This window comes from Giraffa tippelskirchi, chromosome 5 (assembly GCF_054371585.1).
Source record: "Giraffa tippelskirchi isolate mGirTip1 chromosome 5, T2T-mGirTip1v1.2.pri, whole genome shotgun sequence".
NCBI classification, from domain to species: Eukaryota; Metazoa; Chordata; class Mammalia; order Artiodactyla; family Giraffidae; genus Giraffa; species Giraffa tippelskirchi.
In genome coordinates this window covers 76,821,798-76,840,449 of record NC_137279.1, presented here as the reverse complement: position 1 = coordinate 76,840,449, position 18,652 = coordinate 76,821,798, and the positions used below count along the sequence as shown (strand labels likewise).

The following is an 18,652-nucleotide window of genomic DNA, read 5'->3' as shown; positions in this document are numbered from 1 at the left end:
TCCCCGCCGGCGGGTATGTGACTCCCCAGCCTGGGGTGGGGGCGGTGACTTCCCAGGCCGACATTCTTGTCACCTTTCCCAGCTCATGTGCTAAGTCTGGCTCTGAGGGCCAGAGGTACTCCCAGTTTGGGTGGGACTGTTTCTCGTATGTTCTTGGGGACACGGTTTCTGCTCATTTTCTTGATGTATTTCTAGGGGAAACCCCTTTCCAGTTTCCAGCATTCTCTTCCTGCCAAGTCCTCCTTCCCCACTTTGGGAAGCGGTGTACTTGAGAAGCAGCTGTGAAGATGAGGGACTAAAACCCCCTTCTGGCCTGGGCAAGTATTTTTGTGAAATCACAGCTGCTGAGATCAAGGCCTGAGAGCCTCTCAAGGGCTGGAAGAATTGGAATGGAAAGCCCCACATTGGGGGTTGGCGGAGCTCCCAGTGGCTTTCCTGTGCGATGCTGCATGTCAGAGAGGATTCCCAAGGCCACCCCGCTTGCAGCCCCACACTGCCCCTCCCTGCCAGAGGGCCTGCAGGAACCTGGGGCCACTTAACTTCTTAGGGGGGCTTTTATTTAAAAGCTGAGGGTGACTCGAGGTGGAGCAGATAGGTGAGAGAAAATGCAAAGAGGAAGTAAATGTGTGACTTTGAGAGCATCTAGGTAAGAGAGCAAGGCCTGACCTCTTTTGTTTTCCATAATGTGTCTTGTTTCATTTGCTTGGGTCCAAAATAAGGCCAATAATGAAACTTTTATTGAATATAAAATTCATAGGTTGGACTCTGACAGACCTGGTGTCACCATCCCTGAGGACAGGAAAAAGACAGGACTAATTCACTGCAATTGTAAATAAAGACTAGGAACAAGACTCATTTGCCTAGAGGTGCAGAGAAAAGCGGCAAGTGGGCCCGCCCTCAGGTAAATAAAGAAGGGTGACCCACCGTTCCTGTTTGCCTGGAGCTAAGGGGTTGTCCCCGGAGACAGGCGCTTCAGTGATAAAATCTGCCAAGTCCTAGGCAAAGTAGGAAAGATTAGTCACAGCAAAATGGAGCCTCAGCTGAGCACAGCTGCCTCCACAGCCCAGCCCCCTCTGTGTATGAGTTGGAATCCAGCTGCTTCTTGTGGAGCAGTTACAGACTGCCACATATTTACTTAAGTAATTACCAAACCTGTCTAGGCCTCAGTTTGCTTGTATGTGAAATGGGGTTAATAGCAGCTATCACATAGGGCTTTGCAGTGTTTCAGTGGGAAGACACAAATGTGCCAGGCACAGTGTAATCACTTAAATATTCACAATAATGTCTATTACTCATGCAGTTCATTCAAGGAATTTGTGTACTTACTACGTGTCAGGCACTGCTCTAAACCTAAGGAACAAAGACAAAAATCCTGGCCTTGTAGAGGGAGATAAACAAATGTAGAACAAATATATCAAATAACCTATTCCAGGAGAAGACCTATAGAGGGAAACAGTTGAGCAGGACAAGGGGATCCAGTGTCCGGGGGCAGAGACATCCGCGTGAAATACATTGGTCAGGGTGGGCCTCACGTGGCAGGTGGCGTTTGTCCGGAGACCTGAAGGAAGTGAAAGGACAAGCCCTAACTAGTGAAGGGAAATCGGAGAAAGAAAACAGCATGTGCAGGGACCCTGAAATAAAAACGTGTCTGGGGCACACAGAGAATGGCAGGAAGGTGAACTTGGCGGGATCTCGGTGATCAAGGCGACAATGGTAGGACTTAACAGGTGGGGAACTGGGTGCTCATAAAGGGGGCCTACAGGCCGTCATAAACTTTTACTCAGTTTCACTCCACGTACAAGGGCAGATGAGTGTCATGGGTTGGGTTGACAGAGGTCATTCTGGAAACAGAAGTGACTGAGGACAGAAAGGTAAGGGTGGCAGTGGGAAGCTAGTTGGACAGTCGCCGTAGTCTAGGTGAGAGATGACCATGCTTAAACAGGATGAGAGCAGGGGAAAATGAGAAGTGAGGGGAGCTTGGATATATTTTGAAGGTAGAGATGATAAATTTCCTGACTAAATGAGTATTGTAGATAAGAGAGAGAGAGAGGAGTCAAGGGTGATTACGAGGCATTAACATGAGAACAGAGTAGGGCAGGGTTACCTCAGTGGAAGTGGAAGTGTTAGTCGTTCAGCAGTGTCCAACTCTTTGAGACGCCATGGACTGTAACCCGCCAGACTCCTCTGTCCTTGCGATTCTCCAGGCAAGAATACTGGAGTGGGTAGCTGTTCTCTTCTCCAGGGGATCTTCCCAACCCAGGGATCGAACCCAGGTCTCCTGCATTGCAGGCAGATTCTTTAGCATCTGAGCCACCAGGGAAGCCCTTTTAGTTAGACTGGTGTTGAGGTTCTCATTTTGGCCTTCATTGGACTATTGATTGGCATGTGATAACCTCCTATATCTGATGTCCTGATTTGCCCTCATAGTCTACTCACCCTTATTACAGAGGGAATAGCGTCTCCTCCCTTTACATTGGAAATCCTGCTTTCTTAAGCAACATCCCAGGTAGATTAACAAGTCATCAGAACTCCTGTTTCTCAAGAGCAGACCTAGCTGTCCAGCACAGCAGTTCCAAGTTGGCACAGATGTGTTATCTCAGGTCCCTGAGAGAAACACGCAGCACGGCCCTGTTCCCTAGCAACTCTGCCTCTGCCCGCCTGGGGATCAAGATGCCCTGCCCAGGAACACTCCTTTCCCAGGCTCTGGCTCTTCTTTCCTGCTGAGAACTGACTTCTCAGAGTGGTGGGGGCAGGGAACCTCTGGCAAGCAGCCAGTGTTGCTTCTAGTGCTTTGGCCACCCTCCCCCCACCACCCCACCACCCCCGCCCCGTTCCTCTGCAGAGCTCTGCTTTGCCTCTCAGCTCTCTAGCCAGGGTCGTGCTGTTGGCCCCAAGGAGGCAGGAGGCCCTGGATTAGAACATCAGGTGCCACTTCCTGAACCAGCTTCCTGCTTCTCTCTCCTGAGCGCTAGCAAGTGGAAGGAAGTAGTCTCCAGTCCCCACTCCACACACACCCCTGTTTTATCTCCAGGCAGGGTCCCCAGGTAGATTTAGATACCTCTCCTGATGGTTTTTGTTTTTAGGGTGGAGGAATGGACCCTGCAAACAGTACTCCCTTGGGTACAGATTTTCCCATTTTCAAAATCCTTGTCTGAATGTCTTCCTTAGTTCCAACCCAGATCTCTTTCCTTGCCATTTAAAGTAACGCTCTTGGGTCGTATTCAGTGGAGATGGCGAATAGAAGTCTGCCCTCCCGCTGTGCCCCCCCACACACACACACACCGGTGGACTAGCCCTTCATTGTGAAGAAATGTGAGGTCCTCGGCATCAGTAGCCCCATTCTTTCCTTGCAGCTTCCAGTCATCTGTTTGTCTTGTGCCTCTGGGTAAAGCTGTGTTAAGTGTCCCCATGCTCTGATTCTAACCCTCCTCACTGCTGATCGTTTTTCAAGACAAAGGTTGCCTCTCCCTGCCTATGGGGAACCCATCGAGCAGTATAGCCAACAACCAGTGCCAAACCAAGGCTATTTGCTAATCAAGTTTTGTTTACACAACTTGATAAATGCCAGCTGGCATTAATTTAAATTATATGCGTTCTCCTCTTTCCTTAAAGTGTAACCCCTTCTGGGGCCCATGAGAAGAGCCTAAGACTCTGGGACTAATTCTGCCTCTTATTCCCTCTGGGAACGTGCCTGGACTCTGTGTGCATACTCACAGAGATGTGTAAGCACACGTGTGTTGGTGGAGAGTGCGCTGATGGTCAAGGACTGAGTGCTGCCTGACTCGGCGCTCTCACCTTAATCACTCTCTATTCACTCTGAATAACAGTGCTTCTCCTAGTACCTTGTCTAAGCAGTACTCGTAGCACTTAGTACATCTCTAAGTACGTAGTTCTTAGTAGAACATTAGTACTTCTGAAGGATGTATGTGTCTATGTGTGTGTGCCTCTGTGTATGACAGAACAGGACGGCTCTGTGTGCTTAAAGGGGATGCCCAAAGTTGGAGTCTCGTGAAGTCTGTATTCTGTTGATGTCCTGAAACCTGTGGAACTTGGAATCAGGATAACTGGTTGGGCTCTGTCTCCTAGCCTCCTAGCATGACCTTGAGCAAATAGCTTATTCTTTATGGCCTTTTTGTGTGAGCCAATAGGTAGAAGCCACCTCTGCTTTTAAATCATGGCCAGCATTTACATGTTAATATGAGAAGAAAATTCTATGTCTCAGGAAACATTTTAATGTACTCTTAGAGCTGAAGCCTGGTGCAGACTCAGTGAGGAAGAGATGAAGTTGTAGGTCTGGGCTCACTTACCCTGGAGACCAAGAGGAGCGAGTGGCCCCTGTCACCGGCTTGTCTTGTTTTGCCCCCATTTCACACCTGCTGAGTCTGGGAAAATGGGTGTGGTTGGTCACCCTAACTGGATCTCATACTTGGGCAGATCAGGAAGCAAGGGATCTATTTTAAAGGGCTCTTTTAACTGCCTTCCTCTGTCACTCAGCTGTTCCACTTTCTTCTTGCTCATTCACTCCACTCGCGTCTCTTTTTCAGGCCTATCTGGGAACCCTGCAGATCTGGAGAAACGTAAACAAGTGTTTGGACAGAACTTGATTCCCCCAAAAAAGCCCAAGACCTTCTTAGAGTTAGTGTGGGAAGCCCTGCAGGACGTCACACTCATCATCTTGGAGATCGCGGCCATCATCTCCCTGGTCCTGTCCTTCTACCGCCCCCCGGGGGGAGAAAATGAACGTGAGTATCTGGAACAAACGAGTGTGACTCTCATCTGGGTTCTTTCCACTGTATTTGTTGACAAATTTTATTAGGTTGGTGCAAATATAATTGCAGTTTCAGACCATGAATTTTAAAGCATAACTAGTTTTAATAGGAACCATTACAATGAACACATTTTTGCCAATGAGAAACGTTTATTTCTGTAGTGTAAAAATCGTGTTTTAGGATCTGAAATAATCTTGGAAAGCATGTTTCTGCATCCTTTGGGTTGTGGAAGCATTTTCCCTGCAAAATGTTGTTGAGATGCTTGAAAAAGTAGTCAGTTGGTGAGAGGTCAGGTGAATATGGTGGATGAGGCAAAACTTTGTAGCCCAGTTCATTCAACTTTTGAACTGTTGATTGTGTGACCTGCAGTCAGAAGTTGTTGTGGAAAAGAATTGGGCCCTTTCTGTTGACTAGTGCCCGCCGCAGGTGTGGGAGTTTTCGGTGCATCTCGTTGATTTGCTGAGCATATTTCTCAGACGTAATGGCTTCACCAGGATTCAGAAAAGTTTAGTGGGTCAGACTGGCAGCAGACCACCAGTGACCATGACCTTTTTCTGATGCACGTGTGGCTTTGGGAACTGCTTTGGAGCTTCTTAGTCCACTCACTGAGCTGGTCATCGCCAGTTGTTGTGTAAAATCCACTTTTTGTCGCATATCCCAAGCCAATCGAGAAATGATCCATTGTTGTTTTATAGAATGAGAGAAGATGACACTTCAAAATGATGATTTTTTTTACTTTCCATCAGCTCACAAGGCTCCCACTTACAAAGCTTTTTCACCTTTCCAGTTTGCTTCACATGCCAAACGACCATGGAATGGTCAACGTTAAGTTCTTCGGCAACTTCTTGTTTAGCTATAAGAGGATCGGCTTCAGTGCTGGCTCTCAGTTGGTTGTTGCCAGCTCCTGGTGGCCACCACCACAGTCCTCGTCCTCAAGGCTCTCATTTCCCTCCTGAACCACCACCACTGCCCTGCACGTTCATTAGCAGTTCCTGTACCAAATACATTGTTGATGTTGCAAGTCGTCTCCACTGCTTTAACCGATTTTGAACTTAAATAAGAAAATTGCTCAAATTTCCTTCTTGTCTAACATCATTTCCATAGTCTAAAATAAATATAAAATACACAGCAAGTAATGTCATTAGCAAAAAAAACATAAAGCAAGAAATGCACATTAAAATGATGTATAACATAACCACATTGATTAAGAATGTATTCTAGTAGCAAATGGCGAATTTCAACAATGCAAAAGCTGCCGTTACTTTTGCACCAACCTAACAACTTAAGTGTTGTGTGTGTGCCCCCCACCCCATTATCTGAGTGGGTTCTCCAAAGGAAACTAAAGAGTAACTAGTAAGCTATTTTTCCCCCACTTTCCCAGTAAATCCTTATTCAGAATGTTATGAATCCTCTACCCTCACTAAACCAACAAGGCTGTGCACCTCAAAGTCCCCCCACCCCCAAGCTGGGTGGGCATCCCGGGAAATAGCAGTGGGAGCTACCGTGCTGGGGGTCATAAGGTCTTTATATGTATCTTGCCTGTAGTTTTCATTGACATGTTTCATGCCATTTAGTCATACACCTGTTTTGAGTAAACAAAAGTCGTTATATTGGTTATGAGATGATGCCCAGTCCTGCCGTCTGCCAGTGTCCTCAGGATAGCTATCTTACCCAAGTTTTCTGTTCTTCTCTTTCCCTGGCTTTCTGTTCTGGGGAATTACGGAAGCACAACCCCCATTTTTAATGTCAGCAAAGGCCCCTCGGTGACCCTTTTCTCTCCTTTCCCTGGGCTAGAGTGTGGTTTAGCCGTCAGTAGCCCAGAAGATGAAGGGGAGGCAGAGGCTGGCTGGATTGAGGGCGCAGCCATCTTATTCTCGGTGATCATCGTCGTGCTCGTGACTGCCTTCAATGACTGGAGCAAGGAGAGGCAATTCCGGGGGCTGCAGAACCGCATCGAAAAGGAACAGAAATTCTCCGTTATCCGAAATGGCCACATCATCCAGCTCCCTGTGGCTGAGATTGTGGTGGGTGACGTTGCCCAAATCAAATACGGTGAGAGCTCTGTGACTCTTTTCTCTTCTAGTTCTGCTTCTTATACCTGTGCCACCCTCCCTATTGCAGGGCTAAGTCCTTTGGCATAAGGGGGCTGGGAATTGCTGAGGACCCAAAAAGATAAGACCCCAAATTGTGTTAACTTCTAGGTCAGAGTTTCAGGAGGTTATGGAAAAGAAATTCAAAGAAAGTAGTAACTGAAACTCCCAAAGACTGTCAGACTATACCCTGTGTGTCTTAGATTACAAGTATATAATAGTCAGGCCATGGGAAGCTCCTTGGGGATCAGTAACCATTTGAGTTTATAATGCCCAGAACAGAGTTTTATCGCAGGGTGTCAGATCCGAAGTTTCTTTTGAAGGTTCTCCAGGATCTCCCAGGCCGTTGCCTGTAGGAAGGGCCCTGGGAGCAGCCCTGAGATGAGGCTGGACGATCCTCACCTGCCCTCTCTCCCTGTCGCCCCTTCACCTCTGTGTGCTAGGTGACCTGCTACCTGCAGATGGGATCCTGATCCAGGGCAATGATCTCAAGATTGATGAGAGTTCTCTGACTGGGGAATCGGACCATGTCAAGAAATCCTTGGAAAGGGATCCCATGCTGCTCTCAGGTGAGGCCTCTGACTACACCAGTTCCCAGTCTACCTCCCCCTTGGCACTCAGCCACAGAGACTGTCTGGACCTTGCCCTGTCTTCCGACCGTGCCCCGTCTCCTGCCCCAAGGCTCAGCAGGGGCTGTAGCATGTCAGTGGGTTGAATACAAGGATATTGAGCAACCTAACAGAGGTTGTCCATGAAGCAGATGCTACAGGAACCTTCGAAGGGCTCTGCTGGCTGGAGTGGGTGGTGGGAAAGGAGCCTTACCCCAAAGCCGTTAGACACATTGTTCTCCTTCCCCCTGGTTTGCTTGCTCTTGATCTTTTCCTACTATCTGCCGAGTATAACACTATCCATGGGAGAGGAAGGAAGAGGGATTGCTTTTTTCCAAGTTTATGTTTCACACCAAAGAATGGCCAGGTATTAAAAAAAGAAAGCTCTTCTCCCTTCTTCTTTCTCATATAGGGACCCATGTAATGGAAGGCTCTGGGCGGATGGTAGTGACTGCTGTGGGTATCAACTCTCAGACTGGAATCATTTTTACCCTCTTGGGAGCCAGTGAGGGGGAAGAGGAAGAGAAGAAGAAGAAAGGTAAGGGGCTTTCAGAAGAGTCTCCCCTCTCCCACCTCCACAGACTGACCAGGAGAGGGAGCGGGTCTGGAAGGGAGCACCTGGCTGGCAGACTCTGCAGGATGATGCAGACAGATCTCCAAACCCCTTGTTTAGCTTAATGCTTCATCCTTGTCTCCCCACGGTGCTCCAATGAAAGCCGGATCAGGCTCTGCACCCTCCGGTCAGATTGCACTGATTCCTGCGTTTACTGGTGGACTGTAAGAGAATGAGGTAGAAGGCCTGTGCAAATGGGCTGGCAGTGTGCCCTGGCTCCAACCCTCTGTGTAGTCCTCCAACCCTCGCCCCTTTCTTCCTCAGACATGGGGGATTATATGAACCATCAAGGCTAAGGGAAAACTATCCAGGAGAAGAAACTGGTTTCCTGCTAAAACTGTGAGCAGGAAGAGATGCAGCCAGCAGGGTGGGAACAGAGAGGGAATGTCTGCCTTGAAGTTAGCCCTGTCTTTGCCATTCACTTGTTCCTGAAGGAAGGAAAAACAGAAGGCAGCAAGATAACAAACCAAATCTGCACCTTTCCCTAAGCATTCTTGCTCTTGGAGGAGAGAAGGATTTCTACCATTTGGCTGGAGGAGCATCTTGGGCTGTTTAGGGAAGGGCAGTTAATGAAAAGGAAACAAAGCACATTCAGTTAGGAACCAGACTGTCTCTGCAGCTGCCTGCAGAGTGAATAAGGAGGAGGCTTGCCTGGTGCTGGTGAACTGACATGGAGGCACCTTGCACAGCCTTTGCCACCGGGCAGAAACAGTTCACCCCATTTCTCCAAGTGGTTTGACTCGGGTCAGAAGCAATGCCCAACAGCAACTGTGCTCCAGGAGAAAGCAGCTCAGAAGGGGGTGTGCACTCCCCTGCATGAGTGGCCTGGTCCATACCCAGGGATTTGTGAGAGCCTCTAATAAAAATGGGGGTAAACAGAGTTGTGAGCTTCCTTTACATCCCCTTTGCTGCAACTCAGACCCTTTGCTGTCACCCTTTTAGGCTCTGAACAGGACCGGCAAATTGCATATCTGATCTCTGAATAGTCATTTTGGGTCCCCACCCCATTTTTTTTTCTTGTTCAAACAGGTAAAAAACAAGGAGTCCCTGAAAATCGCAACAAAGGTAACCTTTCCACTCACTCATTTACCATCTCTACCCGCCCACACTCAAACCAGACCTTTCCAGGCCATCTGCCTTCCCCCTGTTCCTCTCCATAAATCTGTTATCCGCTCTTGTGGCCCAGATGCCTCATCCTGAGGATGGTGCAGAGATTGGGGGTGGTCCCAAGCTGCCAAACCCAATCTAAGGTGGGGCAGCAGCACCCTCTGCTGTTAGCTCAAGGGACCTCCCGTCAGGATTTCTCTCGGGAAGCCTGTGCTGTGATCTGCTCTTCCCGGGGTGCTGACCTTGCTTCATTGCCCTTGGCCAGAGTTAAGGAGCAAAGATCTTTCATTTCTCGGTTGGAAGTCTTCAGGGTCCTTATGGGGGAAGGCGTTGGGATGGGCAGTCCCTGCACCCTCTTCTTCCTCTTTTGGTGCCCTCTTCCCATCTAGATTCCTTCTCAGCTAGTCTTCTCTGGGGTGGAGAGAGCCCTTTCTCTGTAACCTCTTTCCCCACTTCTTTGTTCTCTCCACGGTCTGTTTTCCTCCTCCTAATCTGATGTGTGTTTCTTTTTTGGTGGCTGTGTTTACATCCTGTCTCTGTCTTATTCGTGAGTCTGACAGCAGAGACAATCTCTCAGGAAGGGCATCTAACCAAAGGGGCAGAGCCCTGCAGGGTGAAGTTGAAGGGGTGCTGGGAACCAGCAGGAACTGCTCTCTTGAGACAGCACCTGGAGACTTTTTCCTTTCATAACCCACATCATAATAAGTTTTAGAAATAAAGATATCACATTGGAAAACCAGGACTCAACAAAAATAATTCTTAAATTTCAAATCTCTTTAACTCTTCTTTTTAAAGCAAAATGGATTTCTATGTCTGTCTTTATCCCTGCCTTCTCTTGTTCCAGGGAGTCCTCACACCAACTTCTTCCTTTAGGGAAAAGTACTCTGTACCTCCCTACCTTCATCAGACAGGGGAGAAAGGAGATTTCCTTCCCCTATTGTTCAACTAATATAAGAGGGAACTGGAAAATACCCTGTGTCTGGGGTCTGTTTTTCTTCCATAACAGTCTATATATACGTAGAGAGAGAGGGGAACCTTTTAAAGAGCCAACTAAGACCCTAATGGGTTTCCCATATGGCTCAGTGGTAAAGAAACTGCCTGCCAATGCAGGAGAGGTGGCTTTGATCCCTGGGTCGGGAGGATCTCCTGGAAAAGGAAATGGCAACCCACTCCAGTATTCTTGCCTGGGAAATCCCATGGGGTCACAAAAGAGCTGGACACGACTTAGCAACTAAACAAGACCCTTATGCTCTAGGAACATTTACCAACCTTCCTCGTCAGCCCCTTTCTGCAGTAAAGATTCACTATTTTAAGCACTGAATTCCAGGAAGGATGGCTGTTGATAATAGCACTCAGTGGCAGGACAAATCCTCTTGCTGGAATAAACCTGGCTCAGGGCTCTGAGATAGTGCCAGGAAGCTGCCACTGAAGAGGAGATCCATCCATTTCACCTCCAGTTGTTAAGATACCATTCCAAAGGCCCTAAGAGAAGGTCAAGCTCCCTGTCTGGCATGGGTGAGTGAGGTCAGATCTGATGGCAGAGGTCCAAGGTGTATTCCAGAAATAAGACAGAAGGATTTGTTAGTTTCCCCTTGCCTACTACTCAGGGCTACTGCCTTGCCTGCTGACCTGTCCTCTTTGTGTGTGCACCCTAGCAAAGACCCAAGATGGAGTGGCCTTGGAAATCCAGCCACTCAACAGCCAGGAAGGGATTGACAATGAGGAAAAGGAGAAAAAGGCCGCCAAGCTGCCCAAAAAGGAGAAGTCCGTGCTGCAGGGCAAGCTGACTCGCCTGGCTGTCCAGATTGGGAAAGCTGGTGAGTAGGGTGGAGTCTTCTCAGTGTCTTTGTCAGTCTTACTCTGTATCCTCGCCACTTTGATTGCCTCCTTTCCATACCAAACAGGTCTGGCAGAAAGGAGCCGAAAATTCCAAATGGCTAGTGCAGCTCAAGAGTCTCCCTCCCTGTGACTGCTGGACCACTCCCTTGGCTTTAGCAGACAGACATGTTTTCCTATTTAGGGTTTTTTTTTTTTTTTAATTTATTTATTTATTTTAATTGGAGGCTAATTACTTTACAATATTGTAGTGGTTTTTGCCATACATTGACATGAATCAGCCATGGGTGTACATGTGTTCCCCATCCTGAACCCCCCTCCCAGGCCTAAAACAAATGGGAGATTAACATTAGCAAGAAGGAAGACTTTAATAACTACTCACCTGCTCAAGTATTGGCTTGAAAATTCCTGAAGGGTAGAGAAGGCTGCTGTTAGCTGGGAGCAATTCTCTAGCATAGGAATGGCCGGGCACAGAGCAATCAGTTCAAAATAAGGACTGCAGGACAAAGGAAGACAATGACTAAAGAGGTGCTTTGCAGAGCACTCCTGTGCATCATGAGAGGAAACAGCTTCTCCATGCTTGACTCTGGAGAGGATGGGCTGGGGGGGAGAGAGGGAGCGGGAAGAGGCAATGAAAGGAAGATTGCTCCCTCAGCGGGTATCCCTCCAAGCAGTCTTCTCCTGATGTTTACCTCCTGACCCCACCTCAGATGCCCAATACATCTCTCTGTACTGTTCACCTGGGATCTTGTTACAGTGCAGATTCTGATTCAAGCAGTCTGTGTGGGCCCTGCGTTCCTAACAAGCCCCAGGCGATGCCAGTGCTGCTGCTCAGCTAAGCACACAGTGAGAAGCAAGAATCTACAGCGATCCACTTAAGCATTCAGCTCCTCAGTCACATTAGCCTGTTTCAAGTGGTCAGTCATCACATGTGGCCAGTGGCTGCCCCATTGGACAGTGCAAGCAGAGAACATTTTGAGCATCACAGAGAGTTCTACAGAGCATCAGCTTGGCCTAGTCATTCAGTTCTAGTACCCAGCTAATTCTGACCACCATGAAATCCCTTGCAAGTAAACAATAGATGAACAAGAAAAATTGAAGTATGAAATCAAATTATTGAGCCTGGTACACAGGTTTGAAGCATTAAACATTTTCTACCTAAGCCCTCCTGTTGTGCTCCTAATCCCTACCTTATTCTTCAGGGAGTACAGGCTACCTGAGGGCTAGTCAGTGGTCTCTGTGTACTTCCCATATCAAGCTAGGCCAAGGAGCAGAAGGAAGCAAGTGATGCACCTTGCACTACACTGAGAGTGAATGCCTCCTTAAAGTTTGCACCCTCGGTGCCTTGCTTGTCCTGACCCTGAATATGCCTTCACTGATATAATCACCTCTAGCTTTGCTCTGATTTCCCTGAATCACTGGGCCCTCGGGAAAAGATGTGTATCAGAAAGCAGAACTCTTCCCAGATATTGTGCCACAGGTACACACAGGTGCCCAAGTATTTATCCCCCAGCTCTCAGGGTAGCCAGGCAATAGGTAAGGCAGTTGGAGCCCCTAGGCCAGTTGTTTTCTGACCCAGAGCTTATTCTGCCATTGTAGGATGTGTAGGATGACCAGCTGTCCCAGTTTGCTTGAGACTTTCTCAATTATAGCACTGAAAGTCCCACAGCCCAGGAAACTGCTCAATCTCAGGCAAACCAGGATGGTTGATCCCCCTCTGGTGTGCCATACCAAAACCTTCCTGTGCCTTCATCTCCTCGTCAAAGAGGATGATAATAGTAACTTATCTCGCAGGGTTGCTGTAAGGATTAATGTGTGCTTGCCTGGCTCATAGGAAGCACTGTGCTAACATTTGCCATTACTGTCACCTTCTGTCTGGGCCACGTCGGGAGAAAGGCTGGGGAGCACTCTTCTAAGGGTTAGTTATGTAGGTGTTCTGCTAACACTGTAGGGCATCACTGTGACTACGTGAATTGCCTGACATTCTCAGTCTACCAGAGAAGTCAATGAACTACTAGGAAAGAGCTAACAGTAGTCACTACATTATGATTTGTGGGAAGATTGTAGCTCTGAGACAGAATCTTAAAATGCTGCTTTTGGAAAACTAGGCCAACCCCCTTGTTTATAAATGAGGAAATAGGCTCAGAGAGGGGTCAAGACCAGTCCAAAGCCACGAGTCAAGTGGGTGCAGCACCGAAAGTAGTACGCATGTCTTTAGAATGCAAAACCATGTCTTTTGCCTACACCGTAATGTACAAGTACCAGAGAATAGCTAGGGCCTTTGGGTATGACTAGATAGATATCCATCTCTGGTTAGGGCCCTAGGAATGCCCTCAAGGCTGGGTTCACGTGATTTGTTTCCTGGACAGGTCTGATCATGTCTGCAATCACAGTTCTCATCCTGATTCTGTACTTCGTGATTGACAACTTTGTGATCCAGCGCAGACCATGGCTGGCCGAGTGTACCCCCATCTACGTGCAGTACTTTGTCAAGTTCTTCATCATTGGCATCACGGTGCTGGTAGTGGCTGTGCCCGAGGGGCTGCCCCTGGCCGTCACCATCTCCTTGGCTTACTCCGTGAAGGTGAGGCTGGGATGAGACTCTGCTCTTTCAGAACACAGACCAGAGGGAAGGGCAGCAGGTCGCTCTGGTGAAAGGATGGCCACTTTGTCTTCGTAAACTCTGGGTGATGCCTTCCAGGAGCACAAGTCACTGGCACTTTGGAAGGACCACCTGGATCAACTGCATCGTTTACCTAACCCAGTAGCATCTTAAGAGGATTTATAAAAATGGTATCTTGCATTTTTGTATGGGAGCAGAAAATGAAATGTGGAGAGTTGCTGGCTAGGAAATGGCCTCTGACCTGTATTTTGGAAAGCTCAGTTGATCCCCTCTCAAGTCTTATCTATTCTCCTTTGTAGAAAATGATGAAAGACAATAACCTGGTACGGCACTTGGATGCTTGTGAAACCATGGGCAATGCCACAGCCATTTGCTCTGATAAGACAGGAACGCTGACCATGAACCGCATGACTGTGGTGCAGGCTTATATTGGAGCCACTCGTTACCATCAGATCCCAAGCCCTGATGCCCTTGTGCCCAAGGTCCTGGACCTTATTGTCAATGGTATTTCCATCAACAGTGCCTACACCTCTAAGATTCTGGTAAGCTCTTCTTTTGCCAGGACACTTAAAATGGGTAGTTGGAAGGAACCATTGATTTTCTCCTATTTATTCTGCCTGAATTGCCATCCCATATCCTATTTCCCACTCCCCAGTGAACATGTTTGGGGTGAGACTAGGGAATAATCCGCGGAAGTAGATTGGGAGATGGGGTGGGGGAGTGAGGCAGGTAGGAATCTGTGGCTGTGAAATCACCATGTAAAGGCAGTATCTCTAAAAAGAGGTCTCATGCTAGTAGCAGAATTGAGCTTATCATGAATAAATCACTTAGTTTCTGGAAGCTAAGAGAGAGTGTTAGAGACACCAGCACCAGCCCCATGGCAGCTAGAAAGACCCCAAGCCCTGGGGGCTCAGGGACCATGTCCCACGGCCATGGTCAGCGCCCCCGTGGGCCCCGGGCACACGTGCGAAAGCCTCCTGAGGGAGCCCTTCCCCTCGCAGCCCTTCCCCTCGCAGCCCTTCCCTGGCTGCGCCCCTCACCCAGCCGTCCCACCCGTGTGTTTCTTTCCAGCCTCCGGAGAAGGAGGGCGGCCTGCCCCGGCAGGTGGGCAACAAGACCGAGTGCGCCCTGCTGGGCTTCGTCTCGGACCTGAAGCAGGATTACCACGCCGTGCGCAGCGAGGTGCCCGAGGAGAAGCTCTACAAGGTGTACACCTTCAACTCGGTGCGCAAATCCATGAGCACGGTCATTGAGAAGCCGGGCGGCGGCTACCGCATGTACAGCAAGGGCGCCTCTGAGATCATCCTGCGCAAGTGAGGGCCCCCCCCCCCCCCGCTTCTTCCCTGCAGGGTCCTCCCCTCGGGGAGGTCTGGCTGTCGGCCCCATGCTGAGCCACCCGGATAATAGCAGACCGTCCTTCCGGGTGGTAGCAGCATGACAAAATCTGAGCTTGGTTCAGGCCAAGCCTTGCAGTTATGTACTTTGGATACTATACTTATACTTACAATTCAGTGAGGCAGATGCTGTCATTATCCCTGTTTTACAGATGAGGAAACAGGGGTGTAGTGAAGTTCAGTAACTTGCTAGAGGTGATACGGCTGATAGTGGTACAGCCAGGATTCAGACCCAGGCAATCCATGCTTCCTATTTCCTATTCTGAAAAGAGATAATACCCACTTATCTCACAGGGTTACTCTGATTAAATGATTTGATGTCTGAAAAATGCCTTGCACATAGTAAGCACTAGAAATGTTGGTTCTGTGTTCCTTTCCCTTTTCATTCTCAGTTCTGATCACAGGAACTTGCATAATCAAAGTGGCTAGACGATCCTTAGGGCATTAAAAGTTGACCTATGTGGATGTAGGGCCAGTAGCTAAAGACCAGTGCCCCAGCATGGGTTTACCCCAGCATGGGTGACACTTTGTCGTTGCCCACACCTTCTGCCCTGAGCCCTCTAGATACTGGGGATTGAGAAGGTCTCTCTACCATTGAGAAGCTCAAAAGAGCAGGCGACCCACGAATGACTCTTGCTGTTGCGTTCCCAGATGAGTAGGAGCAGATGACAGGGGAGAGCGATACGCTCTGCCCACCTGTGCTTTACCCACCTATCAGCCGCCCTACCTTGGATACAGGGGCTCAGCTTTGAGTGATGAGTGAAGATTTATGGCCACATAGTAGTGTCTTTAGGAGTAATGCAGAGTGGTCGAAGCACACTTGGCGGGAGGTGGGGTGCTGCGTTCTGACTGTGCACCTTCCCAGGTGTAATCGAATCCTGGACAAAAAGGGGGAGGCGGTGCCATTCAAGAATAAGGACCGAGATGAGATGGTCCGCACCGTCATCGAGCCCATGGCCTGTGAGGGATTGCGGACTCTCTGCATCGCTTACCGGGATTTCAATGATGGAGAGCCCCCATGGGACAACGAGAGTGAAATCCTCACTGAGCTGACCTGTATCGCAGTGGTGGGCATCGAGGACCCTGTGCGCCCAGAGGTGAGGCTCTGACTTGGAAAAGGGCTGGGAAGCATGAAGGGGCCGCGGCCCCTGCACTGGCCCGTCATGACCTAATGAGCAGCCACGCAGGAGTCACGGGAACTGGGGTATCAGCTCCGTTTCTAGCTGTGACTTAGGAAGCTTAGCCAAGTTACCTAACTGCTTCTCATTTGCTGGGATAGATGTTTTCTGTGCTTCCTGCTTCACAGAACTACTATAGCATACTGAACTAACAGAAAGTGGCAATCCCACTTCCTGTGGTTCATGCCACCTGAGGGGTGAGAAGCATAGGTTTTACTGGCCTAATAAGAACAGTTTGGCACTCAAGAATAGTGAGGAGATGGAATTAATTGAAACACCAACTTTGGCTCAGTCACATCCTTTCAATCAACACATTCTTGTCATGTACCCGTAGAATATAGCTCAGTACTACTTTCAACTTTTGGAGGCATGAGAGGGTGTCATGCAATTGGGAAACTTAAAAGAACTGATATGGCCGGAGTATGTGCCAGGGGTGGAAAGTAGTTAAAACTTCTGCTGGAAAGGAAGGGAGTGGCAAAATCTCAAAAGGTCTAGCGTTCCCTGCTAAGAAATCTAGATTGTAAGTGAGACAGCAAGCTTTTACACCTGGCTCCTGAAGCAGATTTCCCCTTCTACTCGTGGTGCATGCATTCGTGCCAAGTCACTCAGTTGTGTCTGACTCTGCGACCCCATGGACTGTAGCCCGCCAGGCTCCTCTGTCCATGGGATTCTCCAGGCAAGAATACTGGAGTGGGTTGCCATGCCCTCCTCTAGGGGATCTTCTCGACCCAGGGATCAAACTTTATATCTCCTGCATTGGCAGGTGGGTTCTTTACCACTGGCGCCACCTGAGAAGCCCTTAACTCATGGTGCAATAAGGCAAATTCAAATGTGAGTATCATGGGTAGGACAGAAGTAAGGTGGCACCAAGCAATATAAAACTGACCAGACTCGGCCTGTGCCCCATGGTTCTACTTCCAGGGTGCCTCTCTCCTGTCAGTGAAGGGACAGCTGAAGAAAAGCTGATGACCAGGACTCACCACCCCCACCTTCTCCTTTCCGCTTGCTTCGCTCTCCCCAGGTGCCAGAAGCTATTGCCAAATGCAAACGAGCTGGCATCACTGTCAGGATGGTGACAGGGGACAACATCAACACAGCCCGGGCCATCGCCACCAAGTGTGGCATTGTAACACCTGGGGATGACTTTCTGTGCTTAGAAGGCAAAGAATTCAATCGCCTCATCCGAAACGAGAAGGGCGAGGTGAGCCTTAGGTGGTGGGAATCAGAGCCTCCTTCATTAGGGGAGGGCTGATGCATGTGTAAGGCATCTGGGACAGGTGGGAGAAAGTAGATGGTTTTTAAATTAAAATCTATTCATAGTAAGACGTCCCTTTTACTAAAGCTGCTCAGACGGTAAAATTGGAAATTTTTTCTTCTCACTGTATTCATTCACAAGCTATCTTTTGAGACTAACTTTTCACATCTTTCCATTTTTTCCAGTCGTGGGATGACTCTGTCCCGGTTTTCCTCTACCCCACCACTCCTGTGTCACTGCCCTGTGAATGGCAGTGGCTCGGGTTGGTATCAGGATACGATCTGGGTGTGGGAAGGCCACAGCTCCTGGTCTAAGTAGAGATTGAAGCTAAGATCTCAGAGGCACTACTTCAGCCAGCTGGGCCAACAGCTAACCCTGGGCCGCCTTCCGTCAGGGGTCTCAAAACTAGGGGTTGGCTCCCAGGTTGGGAATTCGGAGGAAAAGGAGACAGGCAGGGCCTGAACAGTCAGCATCCGTGAACCCGCTCTCGGAGCCTGAGTTGGGTGCTGCACCTCTGCTGGAGGCCAGGGTCACCCTCCCGGGGGGCCATGGGACATGAGCTGCCCCAGGAGCTTGGCGTGTGTGGAGAAGGTTTTCCTGTGGCTGTTCTGAGCTTGACTGACCCAGGTGTGTCTGCTGTTGCAGGTAGAGCAGGAAAAGCTGGACAAGATCTGGCCTAAGCTCCGAGTGCTGGCGCGGTCTTCCCCCACTGACAAGCACACGCTGGTGAAAGGTGAGGTCAGCTCCTGAGCAGGTGCCTGGGATAGAGGAAGGCAGACCAGGGCGAGCACAGATAAAGAACCGAAGCCAAAGAACTCTCTCGTCCTAAATAGGGAGGCCTAAGAGAGCTTCCCAGCTCATGGGAAGAACATGCAGGTTAGCAAACGTCTGAGCACCTGGTGAGTATAAGCTATATGATGAAGTCGTTTTTAAACATTATCATATCTTGTTTGCCCATAGTACTGGGAATTAGGCAATACAGGTTAAGCTCTTCCCATTCTGCAGAAAAGAAAGTTTGAGGCTGAGACGACAAGTAACTTACCCAAATTGCCCAACTGGTAAATAGAAGTGTTATCGTTCAGCCTCTGGGCCTCTGCCTTCAAACCATGCAGTGCTTTTTCGACTGCATTTTAACTGTCTTGATGTACTAGACAGGATATCTGACAAGGTCAGACTTTC

The 18,652-nt window shown here is 48.9% G+C and overlaps 1 protein-coding gene and 1 long non-coding RNA gene across 7 annotated transcripts in view; one reads left to right on the top strand and one right to left on the bottom strand.

Moving 5' to 3' along the window:
- The window catches only part of ATP2B4 (ATPase plasma membrane Ca2+ transporting 4), a 106,613-nt gene that overhangs the window by 62,971 nt on the left and 24,990 nt on the right, over window positions 1–18,652 (top strand). For 5 of the 6 annotated variants that reach the window (XR_014055047.1, XM_081495034.1, XM_081495031.1 and 2 more), the window contains 12 exons: window positions 4,545–4,742; window positions 6,564–6,821; window positions 7,303–7,428; window positions 7,880–8,005; window positions 9,110–9,145; window positions 10,843–11,004; window positions 13,393–13,607; window positions 13,946–14,188; window positions 14,718–14,959; window positions 15,906–16,137; window positions 17,240–17,419; window positions 18,119–18,206. Coding sequence is in view for 5 of the 6 variants with exons in the window: in XM_081495031.1 (XP_081351157.1) it covers window positions 4,545–4,742; window positions 6,564–6,821; window positions 7,303–7,428; window positions 7,880–8,005; window positions 9,110–9,145; window positions 10,843–11,004; window positions 13,393–13,607; window positions 13,946–14,188; window positions 14,718–14,959; window positions 15,906–16,137; window positions 17,240–17,419; window positions 18,119–18,206 (2,106 nt within the window). In the remaining variant the exon portion in view is untranslated. The remainder of the gene's footprint in view (window positions 1–4,544; window positions 4,743–6,563; window positions 6,822–7,302; window positions 7,429–7,879; window positions 8,006–9,109; window positions 9,146–10,842; window positions 11,005–13,392; window positions 13,608–13,945; window positions 14,189–14,717; window positions 14,960–15,905; window positions 16,138–17,239; window positions 17,420–18,118; window positions 18,207–18,652) is intronic. The other variant, XM_081495033.1, reaches the window with a different exon arrangement.
- The window catches only part of LOC145507716 (uncharacterized), a 29,209-nt gene continuing 15,455 nt past the window's right edge, over window positions 4,899–18,652 (bottom strand). Inside the window, exons 6-13 of the long non-coding RNA XR_014055050.1 lie at window positions 18,097–18,231; window positions 15,768–15,918; window positions 15,152–15,302; window positions 11,406–11,623; window positions 8,055–8,242; window positions 6,441–6,709; window positions 6,272–6,351; window positions 4,899–5,874 (exon numbers count right to left, since the gene is read on the bottom strand). This is a non-coding gene — a long non-coding RNA (uncharacterized LOC145507716). The remainder of the gene's footprint in view (window positions 5,875–6,271; window positions 6,352–6,440; window positions 6,710–8,054; window positions 8,243–11,405; window positions 11,624–15,151; window positions 15,303–15,767; window positions 15,919–18,096; window positions 18,232–18,652) is intronic.